General features: G+C 45.4%; 1 protein-coding gene across 1 annotated transcript in view; it reads right to left on the reverse strand.

Annotated features, from left to right (window-relative positions):
- Lrp4 (LDL receptor related protein 4) overlaps nt 1-18564 on the reverse strand; it is a 52962-nt gene that overhangs the window by 13902 nt on the left and 20496 nt on the right. The window contains exons 14-31 of the mRNA XM_051184204.1: nt 17141-17358; nt 16811-16987; nt 16291-16413; nt 12716-12924; nt 12507-12588; nt 11575-11680; nt 10056-10257; nt 8059-8248; nt 7842-7973; nt 6617-6757; nt 6272-6358; nt 5995-6166; nt 5033-5195; nt 4695-4920; nt 4058-4361; nt 2620-2838; nt 2345-2479; nt 1504-1612 (exon numbers count right to left, since the gene is read on the reverse strand). Coding sequence (XP_051040161.1) covers nt 1504-1612; nt 2345-2479; nt 2620-2838; nt 4058-4361; nt 4695-4920; nt 5033-5195; nt 5995-6166; nt 6272-6358; nt 6617-6757; nt 7842-7973; nt 8059-8248; nt 10056-10257; nt 11575-11680; nt 12507-12588; nt 12716-12924; nt 16291-16413; nt 16811-16987; nt 17141-17358 — 2995 coding nt within the window. The remainder of the gene's footprint in view (nt 1-1503; nt 1613-2344; nt 2480-2619; nt 2839-4057; nt 4362-4694; nt 4921-5032; nt 5196-5994; nt 6167-6271; nt 6359-6616; nt 6758-7841; nt 7974-8058; nt 8249-10055; nt 10258-11574; nt 11681-12506; nt 12589-12715; nt 12925-16290; nt 16414-16810; nt 16988-17140; nt 17359-18564) is intronic.

Here is an 18564-nt window from a genome sequence, read left to right on the forward strand (position 1 = left end):
ATCAAAAAGAGAGAACATAGTGCTGGAGAGATGGCTCAGAGGTTAAGAGCACTGGCTGTTCTGCCAGACCTCCTGGGTTCAATACCCAGCAACCACATGGTGGCTCACAACCATCTGAAATGAGAACTTTTGGTGCCCTCTTCTGGCCTGCAGGAACACATGCAGTCAGAACATTGCATAAGAAATAAGTAAATAAAAACAGAAACAGTGCACAGTGGATGATGTTTGTCAACCAGGCAGAATTTAAGTGTCTGAGAATGTGTCTTAGACTCAGTCTCTCTTATCGTATCTCAAATTATCTTTGGTGGTTTTTTTGTTTTTGTTTTTGTTTTTTTTTTTTTTGAGACAGGGTCTCATAAAGTCCAGACTAGCCTCAAACTAACTATGTAGCTGGGGATAACCTTGAACTCCCAATCCTCCTGCCTACACCTACACCTCCTAATTGCTGGAATTACAACCATATGCTCAGTTTATCCTACGGCGTTGAATTTCCCCAAAGTCACAGCTAAAAATAACTGAAATGGTTATTTACATTCCATGGTTAATCTCTTTTTCTGAGAAAGGGTCTTATGTATCCCTCTCTAGCATGGCCTTGAACTCACAGAGATCCATCTGCCTCTGTAAGCCACCTCACCTGACTGGATGGTTAATTCTTGATTGTCAAATGGGGGGGGGGGTAGAATCACCATGGAATCAGCATATCAGGGAGGTTTCTAGGTATGTTAATTAAGGGGAAGACTCAGTCTAATGTGAGTGGGCTAGGGTCCTGGCCTGAATCAAAAGGAGAGAGGTAGATGGGTGGGTACAGCTCTCATCAATGTCTTTCTTCTGACTACAGATCCACTATGACCAGCTAGCTGCCTCCTGTTGCCCCCATCAGGACTTCCCTGCTATGATGAAACCTTGAACTGTGAGAGAAATAAACTTTTCCTTCCTTAGTTTGCCCTTGTCAGGTGTTTTTTCACAGTCATTAGTGAGTAATTAATAGAATACATTTAGTGTCTACTGTGTGGCAGGTCCTGTGCACACCCAGTGCATACTTAAGGAGGATGTTATTATTAAACTAATTTGCTTTATAGGGTGACTACAGCCTGCAGGGGTTTCGCGTCTTGTCCAAAGTTATCTAGTCATTTACTCAGGTAGGCATCAGGCTCTATGTGAAGGCACTCAAACACTTACCAAATAACTGACTGCCTAAGATCTCTGGCCTTTACCCATTCTAACCAACTTTTAACTATGTGAGCTAAGAGCACAGAGGTAGGATCAACAGCGGGATTTATCCAAATTGCATATTCCTGGGCCCAGTCACCACAAAGCAACTTCTCTATAGCCAGAGCCCTGGGACTTGCATTTATCAGCTCCACAGCTGATTCTGCGCACCTCTGAGAGCCATGCTTTTAAATGGTAGAATGTGGAAGTGCTGGGCCAGAATGGCCTAGTACCTAGAACCCTCAGGAACACCTTAGCCAGGGAGGTCTAGTTACCTCTCTCCTGAGCCAGTACCTGTGTGAGGGCAAAGGGGTGGGACACATGGCTGACCAAGACCTGCCGCAGCTTCCCGTTGAGGTCAGCACTCTCGATCCGATCCAGATGTGCATCCACCCAGTAGATTCTGTAAAGAAAAAGAGAAGGGTAGCAGATGGGTGCAGGGGAGCCCAGGTCTTCCCATAAGGGGCTGTCTGTTCCTTCCTGAGCGGGACTGTCAGGTGCTACAGTCAGGAAACATGCCTTCCCTGTGAGTCCCAGCTGCAGAAGGAGGTGTAGCTCCTGGAGCTGTTTGCAGAGACACAGAGACTCTAGCCACCTTAGAGGAGCCAACCCAGCTTTTCCTTCAGCAATTTGATCACCCTTTAGGTCCTCAGAAAGAGAGCTCGGGCCATGTGGCTCTAAGCAAGGGTAAACGATAAGGTTCCCCTACCAACTCCCCAAGTGACCATAGTCCTTTTCCTCTGCAGACAGGAAGAAGCCACCTTCCTCTGCCCTTTACATTTTCACATTTGCTGTTGTTGTTTTTAATCTGGAGGAGGAACTGCCAGTTCCAGAGCCTGTTGCTTTCTCAGGTAAGCAACAAACCTAAGATCCAGCCCCTAAATGGATGTAGAAAATAGGAGACACTCTGTCTACTAAAGGACCTCAAACACTTGTAAACAGAGACCAAACCAGCCGAGGGCCCAGGGCTGGATTCAGCAACTCCTATGCTAAGATGGTATTGTCTCACCCTCCTCATAGTTTTCTCTTCCTTGTCTAACAAGGAGCTTTCCATCTTTTCTTTTCCTCATGTCAATCTCTGTCCTCCCCTTGACCCACCACATCTCCAGGTGGCTGTTTGGGACAGGATTTTCACCTGCGGATATCATAGTCCAAGGTAAGGCCATTGGGCCAGCCTAGGTCTGTGTTGATGAGGACCTTACGCTCAGAGCCATCCAGGTTTGCCCGTTCAATCTTGGCAATGTGACCCCAGTCTGTCCAGAAGAGGTACCTAAGACACAATAATGCCATTGTCACAAAGCATGGGAGATGGTGCCAAGAGGTTGACAGAACATAGTGGATACACCAATCCATTAATTTGTAAGCAGGCCCTTCTAGCCTGGATCTCTTTTCTGTTAGACATGAACTTACCCCTTTCTGGGAAAAACAGCAATGGCCCGGGGCTCATCTAGACTGTTGTTAATTAGCACTTTGCGGCAGGAACCATCTAGCCGAGATGCTTCAATGGTATTTCGGCCTGTATCTGTCCAATACAGGTTTCTGGCAACCCAGTCCACTGCTAGGCCATCAGTAGTCTTCAGCCCATGACCAATAACAGTCTCCATGTTGCTGCCATTCAGATCTGCTCGCCTTGGGGCAATACAGCATTGCATCAGTAGCCAGACTAACAGAAGTAATAACCTGAGACTTATTGTAAGTTCTATAGACAGAGCTAAAATACATTCCTCAGTACCCAGCATGATAGTTGCTCAGTACATGAAGGATGAAAGAGAAAGTGAATTCTTAGAGTGTTTCCTACAAATTAGAAGTAGTAGAGTGTAATCCAGTGGTAGATCATTGGCCTTGGGTTCGGTCTCTAGCATAAAGCAAAGCAAAGATAGAAAGGAAAGGTTTGCTAAAGCCAATCTGTACTTTTATACAGAGACCCATGCACCAGGGATAACCAAGTGTCTCAGTCACTTGGGGGATTTCTCTAAACTGTATATGTCACATGCGATCTTAATAGACTCTCAGGAGAACAAAGACAAAGATCTATATATTCCATCTAAGAGTTTCTGCCATGATAAATCACTTATATTGGTATAACATCATATTCTTGAGTTGTGTTGAAATAAGAAAAGAATAATAGCAAAAAAAAAAAAAAAAATCACTCAAAACTACAGTGCAATATAGATTCCAGCTTTTCCTCTGCCTTCGGGGATTCTCACTGCCTGGAACTCAGTGTGGACACTCCAGGTTCCCAAGTTGACATTATGGTTACTTATTTAATATACCAGGTTTCATATATACATATATATTGAGATTCATGTAGCCCAAGCCTCAGACTAGCTCATTATATAGCCAAAGATGACCTTGAACTTCTGATCCTTCTACCCCTACCTCTCTTGTGCCCACTTTAGGCAGTGCTGAAAATCAAGCCCAGGGCTTTGTGCATATTAGAAAAGCACTCTATAAACCAAGCTACATCCTGTTTTTGTGTTTTTGAGACAGGAGAGTGCTATATTGTCCTGGCTGATCTTAGGCTCCCTGTCTTCCTGCCTCAGCTTCTTGAGCTGAGATTACAGGTGGGGAGCCACCATAACCAGCTGTTTTTTTTAAAGACTGGACCTTGCCCTTGTTTGGCCTCAAACTAGTGACCTTCCAGTCTCAGTCTCCTGAATAGCTTTACAACTGTTAAACCAACCAACAAGCAATAGAAGTGTGGCGTGTTGTGAAGTGGTCAGAACTACAATTCTGTATCTCCACTGCTGGCATCCAGTCTATTTAGTTGTCAGCGGAGAACAAAACCTTACACATGACTGTTCAGAATCAGGTCTTTGTCCCCTGCTCGTTTCAGGGCCGCTCATACCTGATAACATCCAGGAACACATCTGTGTAGTAGACCTTCCCATCCATACTGTCGTAGTCTAGGGAGATGACATTGTTGAGCCCAGGAACAGGAACATGCACATCTGTGTGGTCATCGGTGTCCAGTGAGATACGGCGAATGGAGCCACGGCTAGAGAAGAGCAGGTAGGTCTCTGGAGAGGGGTCACAGGTCTTTCCGTCTCCTTTCAGCTGGATGCCAGTGGGGCAGGCACAGGAGAAACCAGACGGCCGAGGTAAACAGAGGTGGGAACAGCCACCGTTTCTTGAGCCACACTTATTAAAACCTGGTGAGAAAGGAGTATGGAGCTTTCATGCCCAGCCTGGGAGGCTGGCAGACTCTATCATAAAGGACCTAGTTTCTTATGGCTGACTATTCACTGCTTAATTGCAAGATGCAGTGTTAGACAGAAGTGAGATAGAGCAAGTGTCTCTGAGAATTCTTTGGAGGTAGCAGCACTACAGACCTGTGGTACCAGCCATACCTAGAGGGACAAAAGACTTAATCCTGGAAGTGGGGCTTAGGAAGTCTCTCTGATTGTAAGTAATTCTGTATCCTGCTATTGCCATAGTCCTAGAAATTCAGAGGCCTCCACTCAGACCCCCAGGGGTCTTCTTACCCAGTGGCTGTGCCCGGTCAATAGCTTGGATGTCCATGAGACCTGGCAGGTTGGACCTCACTAAGATGACATTGCTGCCAATATTCTTGTCAGCCCGGTGGATGCTACGAGTCTGCCAGTCGGTCCAGTATATATAGGAGCCAAGCAGAGTGAGGCCATATGGGTGCTGTACTGGTGACACCAACGTATGCCGGTTGGCACCATTCAGGTCAGCTGCCTCAATTCTCTGTGGAGGAGATTGTGGGGAGGTAGCTATTAGTCCACCAGGAGCCTTCACTGAAGATCCGAAGATCTCGCCATCTTCCCAGGCTCCCAGGAAGCAGTGGCAGGGCTCTCACCTCAGTATGGGCATCAGCCCACAGCAACTGGGAGTTGGCCTTGTCCACAGTCAGCCCATTAGGCCACCCTAAGTTGTTGTTGATGAGCACAGTACGATCTGAACCATCCATCCCAGACCGCTCTAACTTGGCATTCTCCCCCCAGTCCGTCCAGTACATGAACCTGATTGAGGAAGTATAGCAGCTGGTTATTCTAACGGCCTCTGTATACTGTGAATACCGGCAGTATGCCAAACATACTGTGAGTTCTTGCAGTATGCCAGACATTTCACATGCATCCCCTGACTTTGCAAGTGTGGGTGACAAGGTATGCATTTTTGTTGTCACCGTTGCTTGGCAAGGGAGGAAGCTGGTAAGGATCAGAGAGTTCAAACAGTAGCCCCACAGTGAGGAAGCTAAGACACATGAAAGAATTGAAATCTTGGTTTGTGTGTGTGTGCAGTATATGCAGGTGCACGCACATGTGTGTACATATGAGGCTTGAGGCCAGAGGTGGATGATCCTTACTTCCTATCTGAGTATTTTTGAGGTAAGATCTTGCACAGAACCTGGAGCTCACTGATACAGCAAGACTGGCTGGCCAGCCAACTCCAGGAGTCCTCCTATTGCTGCCTCCCCAGTACCAGGCTCATAGGCACACATCACTATACCTGGCTTTTATGTGGGTACTGGGATTCCAAACTCAGGTCTTCATGCTTGCGTGGCAAGCACTTTACTAACTGACATCTCCCCAGCCCTTGAAGCCTGTCTTCTGATGGCAAGGATCATGCTTTAAAGCTGAACATAATGTTGACACAATGAAAAAGCTGCAAGGGAGGGGAACAATCCTGGGTCAGGGGTTAGTCTACAGTGACCTCCAGGGTTCACAGTGCTCCTGTAACACATTTTCCACCTTCACCTATTCATAGTCCTAGCTAAGCTTGGTCCTCTCAGCTATCCAGAGCGATAAAGCCAGCCCTCACCCCATCTCGTGGTATAGCACAATAGCCCGGGGACTATCAAGGTTCTGCCACACCAACACTTTCCGCATAGACCCATCCAGGTTGCCAACTTCAATCCGATTCGTTCCCGTGTCCGTCCAGTACACTTTCCGGCCGATGGCATCCACTGCCAGTCCATCTGTGGTCTGCAGACCTATAGTAAGTCAGAAGAGCACACTGACCCCTGCCCTAATTCAGATGGGCTATTCCCCAGCTCTTAGGCCAGACAGGTGGCACTTGAGTTGAGGGGAAGGCTCACCTGTAGTGATGATGTCCTCATGCTGTGAGCCATCCAGGCTGGCACGGCTGATCCTGTGTAGCGTGCTGTCAGACCAGTATACTTTTCCTGAGAGGGAAGACTTGACTCAACCCAGACCCTGCCTGCCCACAGTGGCAACCACAGCTGAGCCAGAGCCTGAGCTGTCAGGACATAACAAAGACCCTATAGTCCCAAACAGGAGAAATGGATGGAAGGGGAGGAATGTCATGGTAGGGCAGCACTTGGCAAAGGCAGAAAGAGCAGAAGGCAAGGGTGAGAGAAAGAGAGGACAAGGACAGCTTTTGATCAGGCAGAAATACAGGTGGGAAGAAGAGTCACACGGACCTTCCAGAGGGTCCACTCCAATGGCAATGGTGTTCTTCATGGTCATGTTGATGGGTACCACCACATCAGCAAAGTAAGGGATGTCCAAGGAGACCATGCGTACATCAATCCTCCTGGCGAAGATGAGGAAACTGTTCATGCCTGCCCAGGTGGAGAGAGAAGGAGGAGGACAGTCACTGTAGTAGTGCCACTAAGGGGATTTTGAGGCAGGCAAACTGAAGCCCAGAGCCTGACAATATTGGTCTGGATGTGTGATGCTAGGCAAATTGCTGAAATTATGTAAGGCTCAGTTTTCTGTTCTATACAATGGGTATATAACAGGATGACTATAATTTTTTTTTAAAAAAATGTATATAAAGTGCTGAGCCATTAGGCTTCATACATATGCACAAATGGCACATCCTTTTGTGGGGGGGGATAGTGGGAGAGCTTGAAAAGTGGTCTCATATGGCCTATTCCCCCTAGTGCTAGGATGACAGGCATATATCACCATGCTCTCAGCTCACTTCTTTATACTATGAAGGGAGGGCTGGCAAGATGACTCCATTGCCACCAGGCCTAACGACCTGAGTTCAGTCCCCAGGACCCATATGATGGAAGGAGAAAACAGACCACCACCTCAAGTTATCCTCTTGTTCCCGTACACATACATGCAACATTCAGCGTAAGAGTGATAAAGAACAGTATTATAGCAGCATCCTTCTTTGAAGGACACTTTTATCAAGAAGCTTAAGAAAAATAGAACAGGGGCCCAGAAAACTTCATTCACAAGCTGAGAGGCACTCAGATTCTTTAGGAGGCTGGAGTTCAAATACAGTCTACTATACAGTGTTCCCTGGGAGAAACCTTTAATATCTGAGTAGCCAGGCCCTACTGCTGGGACACTCCCATAAGAGTGAAACAGGTCCTGTGCTCACAAAAGTGGCACATCTTTTACCAAGTTTCTGTAGAACCTTTCTCTAAACATATCATCATACTATAATTTTGCAAAAGGTGAAACTGTCGCGACAGGACAATCTTTCTCGTAAAGAAGAAGGCCATGAGAAAACACAGGACCTGGTCTCCCTCTTGTCTCCCTGCTCCTCCACATCTCTCCATTCTCCAAGTTCCCACTCTCCTCTAAGCTGCTGGGAGATGTCACTCACAGATTCTCAGACCATGTTGGAGGACTCCTGCAGAGGAGTGACAGCCCCTTCTCCACTCAAACGGGCGATGCTTGACTCACCTGGTGAACATGTCTTGCCATCAAGCAGCAGGTTGATACCTGTGGGGCAGGTACAGCTGAAACCGCTTGGACTTGGGGACCGGAGACACAAATGGCTGCAGCCACCATTATCCACGGCACATGGTGTTGTCACTGTATAGGGAGGGGAACGTCAGTGGGACAGGCTAGGGCATAAGAAGGCTGAGAGAGAAGCCAGCAGCTGCTGACGGCTGCTCACCTGGAGGCCTCTGGCGGTGGAAGACATGGATGTCCATGAGATTCTCTAGGTTCTCCTGCAGAGTCTCCCGGTCTAACCCAGTCAACCGGTCAGCGCTTTGTATACTTTTGGTCTGCCAGTCAGTCCAATAGATGCGCTGTCCATACAGAGTCAGCCCAAAAGGGTGGGGGAGCTGACTTCCAATCAGCACCTGGCAGGCCCCAACACTGGTATCACACAACAGTACAGTGCGCAGGAAGAGCTCAGCAAGGTGCTAGGAAGCTCTGCCATAGCAACTTCCTATGTGATCTTGACCTAGAGCTTGTCTCTCTCAGTTTGCGTCTACCAGCGTGTGTAGGTGCCTACCTAAGTGCTGTGTGATTACTATAATATCATTTACATAGTGCAATGCGTCTTGGCTCAAATCACAAAAAGAAAATTAGAAACTTTACAGTAGACACCACCTTGACCAAACAATCAAAATAGATATCATAATATTTTACAAAAGAAAGGGAATTTGTTTTTCTTTTTTGAAAATGGAAAGATTGGCCAGCAAGATGGCTCAGTGGGTAAAGGTGCTTGCCACTAAATATGATGACCTGAGTGAGTTCTGGAATCTGCACGGTGGGATGAGGGAACCCTTCAAGTTGTCATTTAACCCCTACACATACACACTAAATAAATGGTTTTACTTTAAATAGAAAGGTTAAGGAAGTCTAAGGGAGTGACCAGATTAGAGGTTAAAAAGACACAGAGCTGGGCATGCTGGTACAGGTCTATAATCCCAGAACTGAGGAGGATGAGACAAGAGGATTGCCCAAGTTTGAGGCCAGCTTGGGCTACACAGCAAGACCCTCAGAGAGAGGGAGGCAGGGGGAATCACTAAATGCAATAGGTTATTCTGGATTAGATATTAGAATAAAAGAGAAAAACTTAAAATTATTGGTAATGAAATTAAACAAAATGTGTATTATACAGTAATTGCTAATATTATTTTAATTTAATTTATTATTTGTGTGTGTGTATGATATTTGTATGGGTACACTCCACAGTATGAAAGTCAGAAGACAACCTCATGTGTGTTTTTGCCTTCCACAAGGGTCTCTTTGTTCTTTTGCTGTATAAGCCAAGACAGCTGCTTCACAGGCTTCTGGGATTCTCCTCTCCGTTTCCTATCTCGCTGTGGGAGTCATAGGATAACAGATACCTGTTATTCCGTACACTTTTTATATGGGCACCAGGATTTGAACTCAGGTCCTCATGCTTATATGGCCAGCGCTTTTACCTACTATGTCATCTCCAAGCTCAAGTTTACCACATAGGTTCTTAGTCTTAAGAAATGTGCACTGCCCGGGCAATGGTGGTACACACCTTTAATCCCAACAGACAGGAAGCAGAGGCAGGTGGATCTCTGTGAGTTCAAGGTCAGCCTGGTCTTCAGAGTGAGTTCCAGGACAGCCAGACAAACAAGCAAACAAAAAATAGGCACTGAAATATTTTGGAATTATGGCAAGGTGTCTCCAATTTAGTCTCAGATGATTCAGAAAAATAATTGTGTATGTGTATATTTGTATGTTTATGTGTGTGAAGAGAACGGGGAGGGAGGAGAGAGGGAGGGAGAATGAGAATGGTACAGGAAATGTGGCAAAATATTATTCCCGTTATAACTCTTGCCAATTTTTCTGAAAGTTGGAAATTATAACAAAATAAACAATGGCAAAGGAGAGGCAGCTCAGTCATCAGTCTGATGTATGCAATAGGTGGGTAATTATTATTAGTTGCAATGGATATTAGGAATGTGTGTGTGCCCAGCACAATCCACCCTAATTCCTAGTTTGCTTGAACAATCAGCCAGCAGCCCTGTGTCCCCTTCACTACAGCCTCAGAGAAACGGCATCTATCCCATGCTGCTCCCATCCCTTCCAGGTCCCTCTAGCTTCAGTCATCAGCTGCCAGCCAGAGAATGCTGTCCCGGAGGCTTTCAGAGCAGTGAGAAGATGCTTTAGTGCCACCTTTACCTTCCTCTTGCTGCCATCCAGCCCAGCAAACTCAATGGTCTTCATGCCGGCGTCAGCCCAGTACAGCCGCTGGGACCCATAGTCAATAGCTAAGCCGTTAGGCCATGTCAGGTTAGAGGAGATGATGACTTGACGACTAGAGGCATCCATTCCAGCTCGTTCAATCTTGGGGCTTGCACCCCAGTCAGTCCAATACATGTACCTGGATATAAGCAAGGGGGTTTGTAGACTTCCAGTTAGTACCCAGTGAGAGTTTCAGTGTGCTTTACTGGTAGAGCGCTTCTTAGCATATGTAAGGTCTAGGGTTCAATTTGCAGCATGGAAAAAAATACCAATGAAGGTAAGGGTCCCTAGAGAGTTTTAGGAGTTCTGCCTCTAGTAGTTAGCCTAGCTTCCTTCTCATTGTCCAGCCCAAGCCTGGACTCAGAGCTTTCTCTGAAGGCCTTAGATCTCCAATCACTATCAAAAGGTACTTCCGAGTCTTGATAGGAGAGGCCAAGGCTGAAAAAGTATACAGCAGAGGAAGCCGCCTTGGGAGTTAAGGAAGAGGGGGAAAGAGGCTGAACTCCGTATGCACCACCACACCCAGCAAAAAAGCTTTCTTGACCACATGTATTAAATAATTATGACACATAAATGTAATACAATACTATGTAACTATGTAGAAGATCAAGGCAGGACTACATAATCAAATGAGGAATAGATACAAGAAGATACATAGCAAAACAGAAGAAAGAAAGCATCCCAAAGTGGATTTTGTTTGTTCTGTTTTGTGTTTTAGACAAGATCTCGTATAGTCCAGGCTGGTGTCAAAGTTGCTAAGTGACCAAGGATGACTTTTCATTCCTCTTGCTCCCATCTCCCAAATGCCAGGACTACAGGTACTTATCTGGCTCCAAAACAATATGTCAAAATTTTCATAAAATCAAATCTGCCACCATCACCAATATTTGTAGGCATGTAAAGCAAAATGCATTTTGGAAAAAACATACTCTACACTGTTAACACTGATTATGCTGGGAGGTAAGAATTTCATTCTCTACAAATTTAACAATCTTTAATAATGAAATTACTTTCATAAGCAAACAACAGCAACAAAAAATTTTTTTCTTTTGCCAGGCAATGGTGGCCCAAACCTTCGATCCCAGCACTTGGGAGGCAATGGTAGGCAAACAAAAAACAAACAAACCAAAAAACCAACTTGTTTTTTGTTGTTGGTTTGTTTTTGGAGACAGGGTTTCTCTGTGTAGTTGGAGGCCTTGAACTCACAGAGATCCTCCAGTCTCTGCCTCCTGAGTGCTGGGATTAAAGGCATGTGCCACCACTGCCAGGCAACAAAAAACCTTTTAAGGAAAATTTAAAACATAAAAGGTTTCCTTGCTAGAAGGGAGATAGGGATTTCATGTCCCCTCTCTGCCCTTAGCACATCCACAGATCTGGCCCCTCTCCCTAATCTGCAGACTCCCCCTCTTATGTCCAATTCTTGTGGGAGTCAGGACTCAAAAGGGACAGTACGTACCCGCCCATGGGTTCTACCACGATGTCCCGAGGACGATCAAGGTTCTCCCAGATGAGCACTGTCCTCATGCTACCATCTGTGTTGGCCACTTCGATTCGGTCTGTACCTACCAAGGAATAAGGGCAAAACATGAATTCCAGTCTTGTTCATTCCTTCTCCCTGACCCTACCTAGCACAGAGCTTTGTATGTAGTAAGTGCTCAGCAAAGATTGTATGGTGAATACACAGTGGATATTTAGTGACGGAAACTAAGAGAAGAAATTCAAGGAAGCGGTTAGTTTCTCTCCTTGGAATAGCACAACTTTCTACACCTAGGTAATTCACTCTGACCTATGATTCAAGGCAAGAACTCTCAAATTTCAGTGCACATAAAAATGAGAAGAGCTTGTTAAATACAGAGTCCTGGGGCTAGAGAGATGGCTCAGGGGTTAAGAGTGCCCAGGTTCAATTCCCAGCACCCACATTGGGCAGCTTAAAACACTCTTTAACTCCAGTCCCAGGGGATTTAACACCCTCTGGCCTCCATGAGCACCTATACACACATGGTATATATACATATACACAGGCACATACATATACATAAACAAATACATCTTTAAAGATTCTTGCAATTAATTTCTCACAATTCTGAGTAAGTCTGGGATCCAGGATCTGAATTTCTCAGAACTTCCAAGGCAATGCTGATGCTCTTGTTTCAGACACCACATTTTGAGGAATACTGGTTTAAAGGTATTCCTTTTGTCTCCAAGTCTCTAACCATGATTCATAAAACATGCCTGTTTTACCAGACATTCATGGAAAAACCATTAAGTCATAAGGTCATCATTCAAAATGCCTCATGGCACAGAAGTTGCAATCTGAATAACACGTGCTCACGCCTCATATTTACTCTCAGAAGGCTCAACTGCCAGGCCACAGCTCCCTGTACGTACCTGCATCTGTCCAGTAGAGCTTGTTGGTGACCCAATCAATTGCCAGGCCAGCAGGGCTCTCCAAACTGGTATCTACTACCACCTGGCAGGAAGCAAAGCTGTATCACCCACTGCACTGCTATTCCAGCTCTGGAGCCCAAACTCCACCAACCGAAGGGACGGGAAACACTTCCCCCTCCTGGAGGGACTGGATCCACGCTGGGCCCTACCTCCTGTCCTGTTCCATCCCACTTGGCCCTGCTGATGGTGTCAGTGCTGACGTCTGTCCAGTACACGTGGTCATCCCGGGAGTCCCAGTCAAGGGCCACAGCACTGCGCACGTCAGCCAGTGGGATGACATCGTCGGACAGGTCCTCTGTGTCGAAGCTGATCCGACGGATGTCCATCCTTCGGGCAAAAAGCAGGAACTTGTCAAGACCTGATCAAAGGCCGAGAGGGGTCTCCTTTTAATGCTCTAAATCCAGTAACAGTGACAGACAGATGCTCACCTGTGTGACACCTGGTTCAACCACACTTCCTGGGACCTGCTGCCCTTTGCCCCCTACCCTTCACACTGCAGGTTGCCCTTAAGCACAGCACAGCCCATCCTGGTGGAATTAGACTTTACAGTCCAGTGGAAACAGATTGTTCCCACTGCTTAAGAGTCTATCAGCTTCATTTGAATCATTCCCTCCTCTTACTCTGCCATTACTGGAGCCATGACTGGGCCACTGCCAACCCCCCAGCCTACTTCTGAGATTTTTTTTTTTCCAACACTTCCAAGACTTTTATTCTATTTCAGGTCTTCTGCTCTTTTGTTTCCTTGAGGCTTTTTTCAATCCTACTGCTTCAGCCTCCTCAGTGCTGGGATTACAGACATGCTACCTGGCTAGAGTTTCTGCTTTTATTGTATTGTCTAGAATGAGCCTTCACAGTTGTAGCCAATGTGTGCCCACTAAGTTCCTTCCTGTTAGGCACTGGGCTTTGTGCTTAGAAAAGCTGAATGCCTGATATAGACACAGTAATTTTACTCAGCAATAAAAAGTAAAATAAAATTATGAACCATACAGTAAAATGGATGGACCTAGAAAGTATTACATTAGTAAGTGAAGTGACCAGACTCAAAATGTTAAAACGAACAAAAAAAGCTCTCTCTCATAAGTGGATCATATACGTTTATATGCGTGTATCGTTGGGTATGAAAGTGATTATAGGCTGAAATTAGATAGGAGATCACAAGAAGGGGGAAATGTTGAGGAAAGGAAGACGACAAAAGGGCACATGACCCCAGAGGAAGGTGGCCAAGAGAAGCTTAGGGTGTGTGTGTGTGTGTGTGTGTGTGTGTGTGTGTGTGTGTGTGTGTGTGTGTGCACGCGCACACAGGAGAGTGCGGGAGAAGAAAAAACAACAAACCAATTTTGTTTGCTAAATGCCATAATAAATCCTAGTTCTCTGTAAGCTAATAAAGCAGAAAAGCTCAGGGCCTCACACCAGCGCTTTGTGGCACACAGTATTCTTGCTCCTGTTTTCAGATGAGCATCTGAGGTTAGCAGAGATCAGGGAACATGCCCAGGGTCCAATGGCTGTGTACCAGAATTGGGACTCAGTTCTGTACCAGCCTGGGCCACAGAGGGAGCTTTGGCCATCACGTTACACAGCAGCTTTTTCATCCTCTGGGCCTCCTCTGGCTTGTCTGAATACTTTTCCAGTACAGTTAGCCTTTGGTATGTGCCAGGAATTGGTTCTAAGACCCCCGCAGATACTCAATTCCCACAAACTTTAGGCTTTTATATAAAATAGGGTAGTATTATTATAACATGTGCAGATCTCTGGATTACTTGTAATCTATATCTCTAGTGTAATATATTTGTTTGATACTAGGGGTATTGTTATATAATATAACTCCCATTTAGATAGTTGTTATACTATATCCTCTTTTTTTTTTTTTTTTAGAAATATTGTGTAAGCCCTTTATTTTAAAATTTGTTTTTGTTTTCTATGTAGGAGTGTTTTGCTTGCATGCCTATACATGTACCATGTTTGTACCTGGTGCCCTTGGAGGCCAGAGACTGTCATCAGATTCCCTGGAACCAGAGTTACAGGCAGAATGGGAACTGAATCTAAGTGCTCTTAACTGCTGAGCCATCTCTGCAACTCCTACAGTTGACACAGGGCAGACAAAATGGCTCACTTGCCACCACATGATCTGAGCTCCATCTCTGGGCCCCACACAGTAGAAGAAGAGGCCCAACCCACAGGTGTCCTCTGAACTCATGCACACCAGAACATGGGCACAAACACAAATAAATGGAAACACCTGACTAAAGGGTGATATATCTTCAGTACAGACAAAATTTTAGAATTTCCATCCATAGTTGACTAAACCCACAGACAAGAAACCCACAGATAGAAAAACCTGACTATGTATATATATCTCTACTCAGAAAGGCACTTTCTGCCTAACTTTACCAAGCTTTGGTAAATCTTTGGGAAGAAGTGTCTGGAAGCATCTTGCATCTCAGTAAAATAACAGAAGCAGCTGGGCACAACAGAATGTATGGGAAAGCAGGTGGTGGTGGTGCACACCTTTAATCCCAGCACTCAGGAGGCAGAGGCAGGCGGATCTCTGTGAATTTGAGATCAGTCTGGTCTACAGAGTGAGTTCCAGGACATTCAGGGCTACACATAGAGACCCTGTCTCAAAAACAAACACCCCCCAAAAAAAAAACCCCACAAATAATGTATAGGAAAAACACAATGTATGAAACCAGTTTCCAGTATGTATTTGAATGAAGTCTCTGAATGCTTTCCCCTAATCACTCTCTGGAAAGGGCCCTGAGAATCTAATTTTTGCCTGTGTGTATGTCTGTATGTGTGTGGAATTGAATATGGATATGTGTGAACATGTATACATGTGGAAGTTGGTCATTTCCTTCTACAGCTCTTCAACATATTATTTATTTATTTATCTATCCAGTTATTTTGAGACAAAGTTCCCATTGAACCCAAACCTCACTAATTGGCTAGCTTGGGTGGCATGTGAGCCCTAGGGATCTGCCCGTCTCCACATACCCCAGGCTGTGGGGTTACAACAGACAAACACCACCACACATAGATGCTAGAGATTTGAACTCAGGACCTCATGCTTGCAGGGCAGACACTTTACCAACTGAGCCATCTCCCCAGCTCCAACAATTTGATTTTAATTAGATTTAAGAAAGCCAGTGAATTATACAGCAGTAATGATACAAAAGGAATTATCACTGGTCTCTTGGTGGTCATGCTGTATGTCTGGTCAACTCCTTGCTAGACTCTTGTGTGCTGAGATTTCTAAGGCTGACTATGCAGGACCTCAAAGGAATCCAAAGTAGAGATTCTGGGAGAAGCCAGAGAGTCTTATCACCTTTTACTTATTAGTCACAGAACATGATTCAAGATCTCAATTGTGTTTCTCTGTCCTAATGACACAAAATCTTATATGGGTCAGGCTAAAGGTACAGAGGTTGCAACCACTGCCCTGCTTTCCAGATGAACTGGACCTTCTTTCTGCCTAGACAGAAGGCACCCTGCCTGGTAAGGTGGAAAATAAGCCCGGTTGCAGGCACTCATACCTTAGTGGTGTCACTAAGCCTTCAGATATTACTGCCTGGTTGTTGGTCCTCAGCTTTGATACAGGAGTATCATGGGCCCCTTGAGGAGCCTGTCTCTCCCCTACGATAAGCAATCCCACCAATTCCTGTCTCTATTCTTTCTAACTGTCCTCACAAGGCACCTCCACTGAGGCTGGTGTCCCAAACACACTTACTCTGGGCACAGGCGTGGCTGTTGATCTTTCGGAAGCCAGTGGGGCAGGCACAGGTGTAGTTCTGGCCACTGGGTAGACACAGATGAGTGCAACCTCCATTGTTGTCCCCACAACGATTTTTCCCTGCTCAAAGAGCCCAGAGCAAGATGATCAGGAAAGATTAAAAGTTTACAAAGGTAGACCCCAGGCCAAGAGGTGCAGAGCCGAGCTCTCTACAAAGAGGAACTCTGTCTTATTAATTTTTACATCTGTTGCAGATGCAAGCACAATTAGTACCTGGCACATAGGAAATGCCCTTTAAATGTTTGCATTGTTTGGAAACAGTAAAGCCAAATGTACCACCTGAAATGTCCAGCAGAGGGAGCTATGAGCCCATATCAATGCCAGCTACCGACTTCCTGACCAGAATTAACAGTAGGATAACAAGCGCAAGGATTCTCAAGAGGCACCAGCAGCCACATCACTAGTGACAAATCTAGCTCACTTGATGAGTTTGTTTTATTTTGCTTTGTTTTTTTACCTGCAGGCTGGCGCTGTGGGTGCAAGGTATGGATGTCCATGGGGAAGTGCAGCTTATTACGAATGATCTCCTGGTTCTTCCCAGTAAACTTGTTGGCACTATTGATGCTCTTGGTGTGCCAGTCTGTCCAATACAAGCTGTCTTCAAAAACTGTGATGGCAAAGGGATGCGGGAGGCCTGGAGACAGTCCAAAAAGACCTTAGTCCAGACATGGCCTGCCATGGCCCCTGAGCCCAGACCTGGCAGCTACACAAATCTTACCCTCTGCCAAGGCTCCTGGGGGTAGGATTGGGGAAAGAGAGATGAAAGAGAGTAGATCAAAGGCCTCACCCTGGCTAATGACAGCCTTGCGGTGACTCCCATCTAGATTGGCTCTCTCAATGACGTGGTGCTTAGCATCCACCCAGTACATACGGCGTCCAGCATAGTCGATGGTGAGGCCATTGGGCCAGAAGAGATGAGTGTCAGCAATGATACGACGTGCAGAGCCATCCATGCTGGAGGCCTCGATGCGGGGGGTGTTGCCCCAATCTGTCCAATAAATGGTTCTAGGAAGAGAGGAAAGTAAGAGGTAGGCAGTAGAGGACAGATGGGTAGTAACTAGGCTGGTAACCAAAGTTTTACACTCTGGCATTTTGTTTGTTTACTTATTTTTGAGACAAGGTCTTATTGTATAGCTTTAGCTGGCCTGGCACTCACTATAAAGACAACCTGGCTTCAAACTCAGAGATCCACTTGTTTCACTGGGATTAAAGCTATGTGCCACCAAGCTCAGCTTTGAAAGGTGCTTTTACTTATTATTTATCTATTTAAAATTATTTTTCTCCCCATGTTTGAAGACTAGACCCAGGGAATTAAACCCGGAACTCAATGCTAGGCAACTGTTCTACCACTGGGCTTTATTACCAGTGCTACAGAATAATATTTTAAAATCTGGATTTAAACATCTGACTTGAGACAGGGCATCTATTCATCAGAATTTTTTTTTTTTTTTTTTTTTTTTTTTTGAGTGTCTGCTATGGAAAGGGCACAGCAGGTACAAGAAGTAGAGCAGCAGACAAAACAGAAGGCGATCCTCGTGCTTGGGAAATGGACAGCAGAGCATAATGCACAAATGAAGGCAGACACGGCCCTCTCTCAGTCTCTTCCGCTGCCGTGTGTATTTTATGCTCCCCCACCCGCACCGTATTTCTCAAAACAATTGACATATAATTGCAGGAGCTTCCAAGTCATTCCTTCAACTGGTGGCCTGGAATGTATACAAGCCAGAGGCTAAGAATTTCCATTTCCAGAGACTTCAATGCAGGAGACTTGTCTGTTAATTTTTAAAATTATTTCAAATAAATGATATTAATTAGCTCAACTACTAACTGCTTTAAACTAACAGTAATTTTTAATGAGCTCCACTCTATGGGCTAATAAAAAAAACACTAAACAGTTCAAACTTGCCTTGTTTGTATATTTTATTCCATTTACAATGCTTCATTATTTAATCTTAAAACATCTATAAAAGCGGTTATGTTTGTTTGCTTGTTTATGTAGATCAGAGTCTCATGTAACCCAGGCTGACCCTTCTGCTGTCACCTCCCAAATGTACACATTTGTGTAGTTTTTGATTTGCTGGTTAAGAATAAATGAAAGGAGCACAAAGAGACTGACTAACCCAAGACGACATAGCCACTTACCACAAAGCCTGGGTACAGGGACATCTGGGGACAGAGCCCAGCTATCAGCTTCACTGCGGACGGTCCCTG

Source organism: Phodopus roborovskii, unplaced genomic scaffold (assembly GCF_943737965.1).
Source record: "Phodopus roborovskii unplaced genomic scaffold, PHOROB, whole genome shotgun sequence".
In the NCBI taxonomy this organism is placed as follows: domain Eukaryota; kingdom Metazoa; phylum Chordata; class Mammalia; order Rodentia; family Cricetidae; genus Phodopus; species Phodopus roborovskii.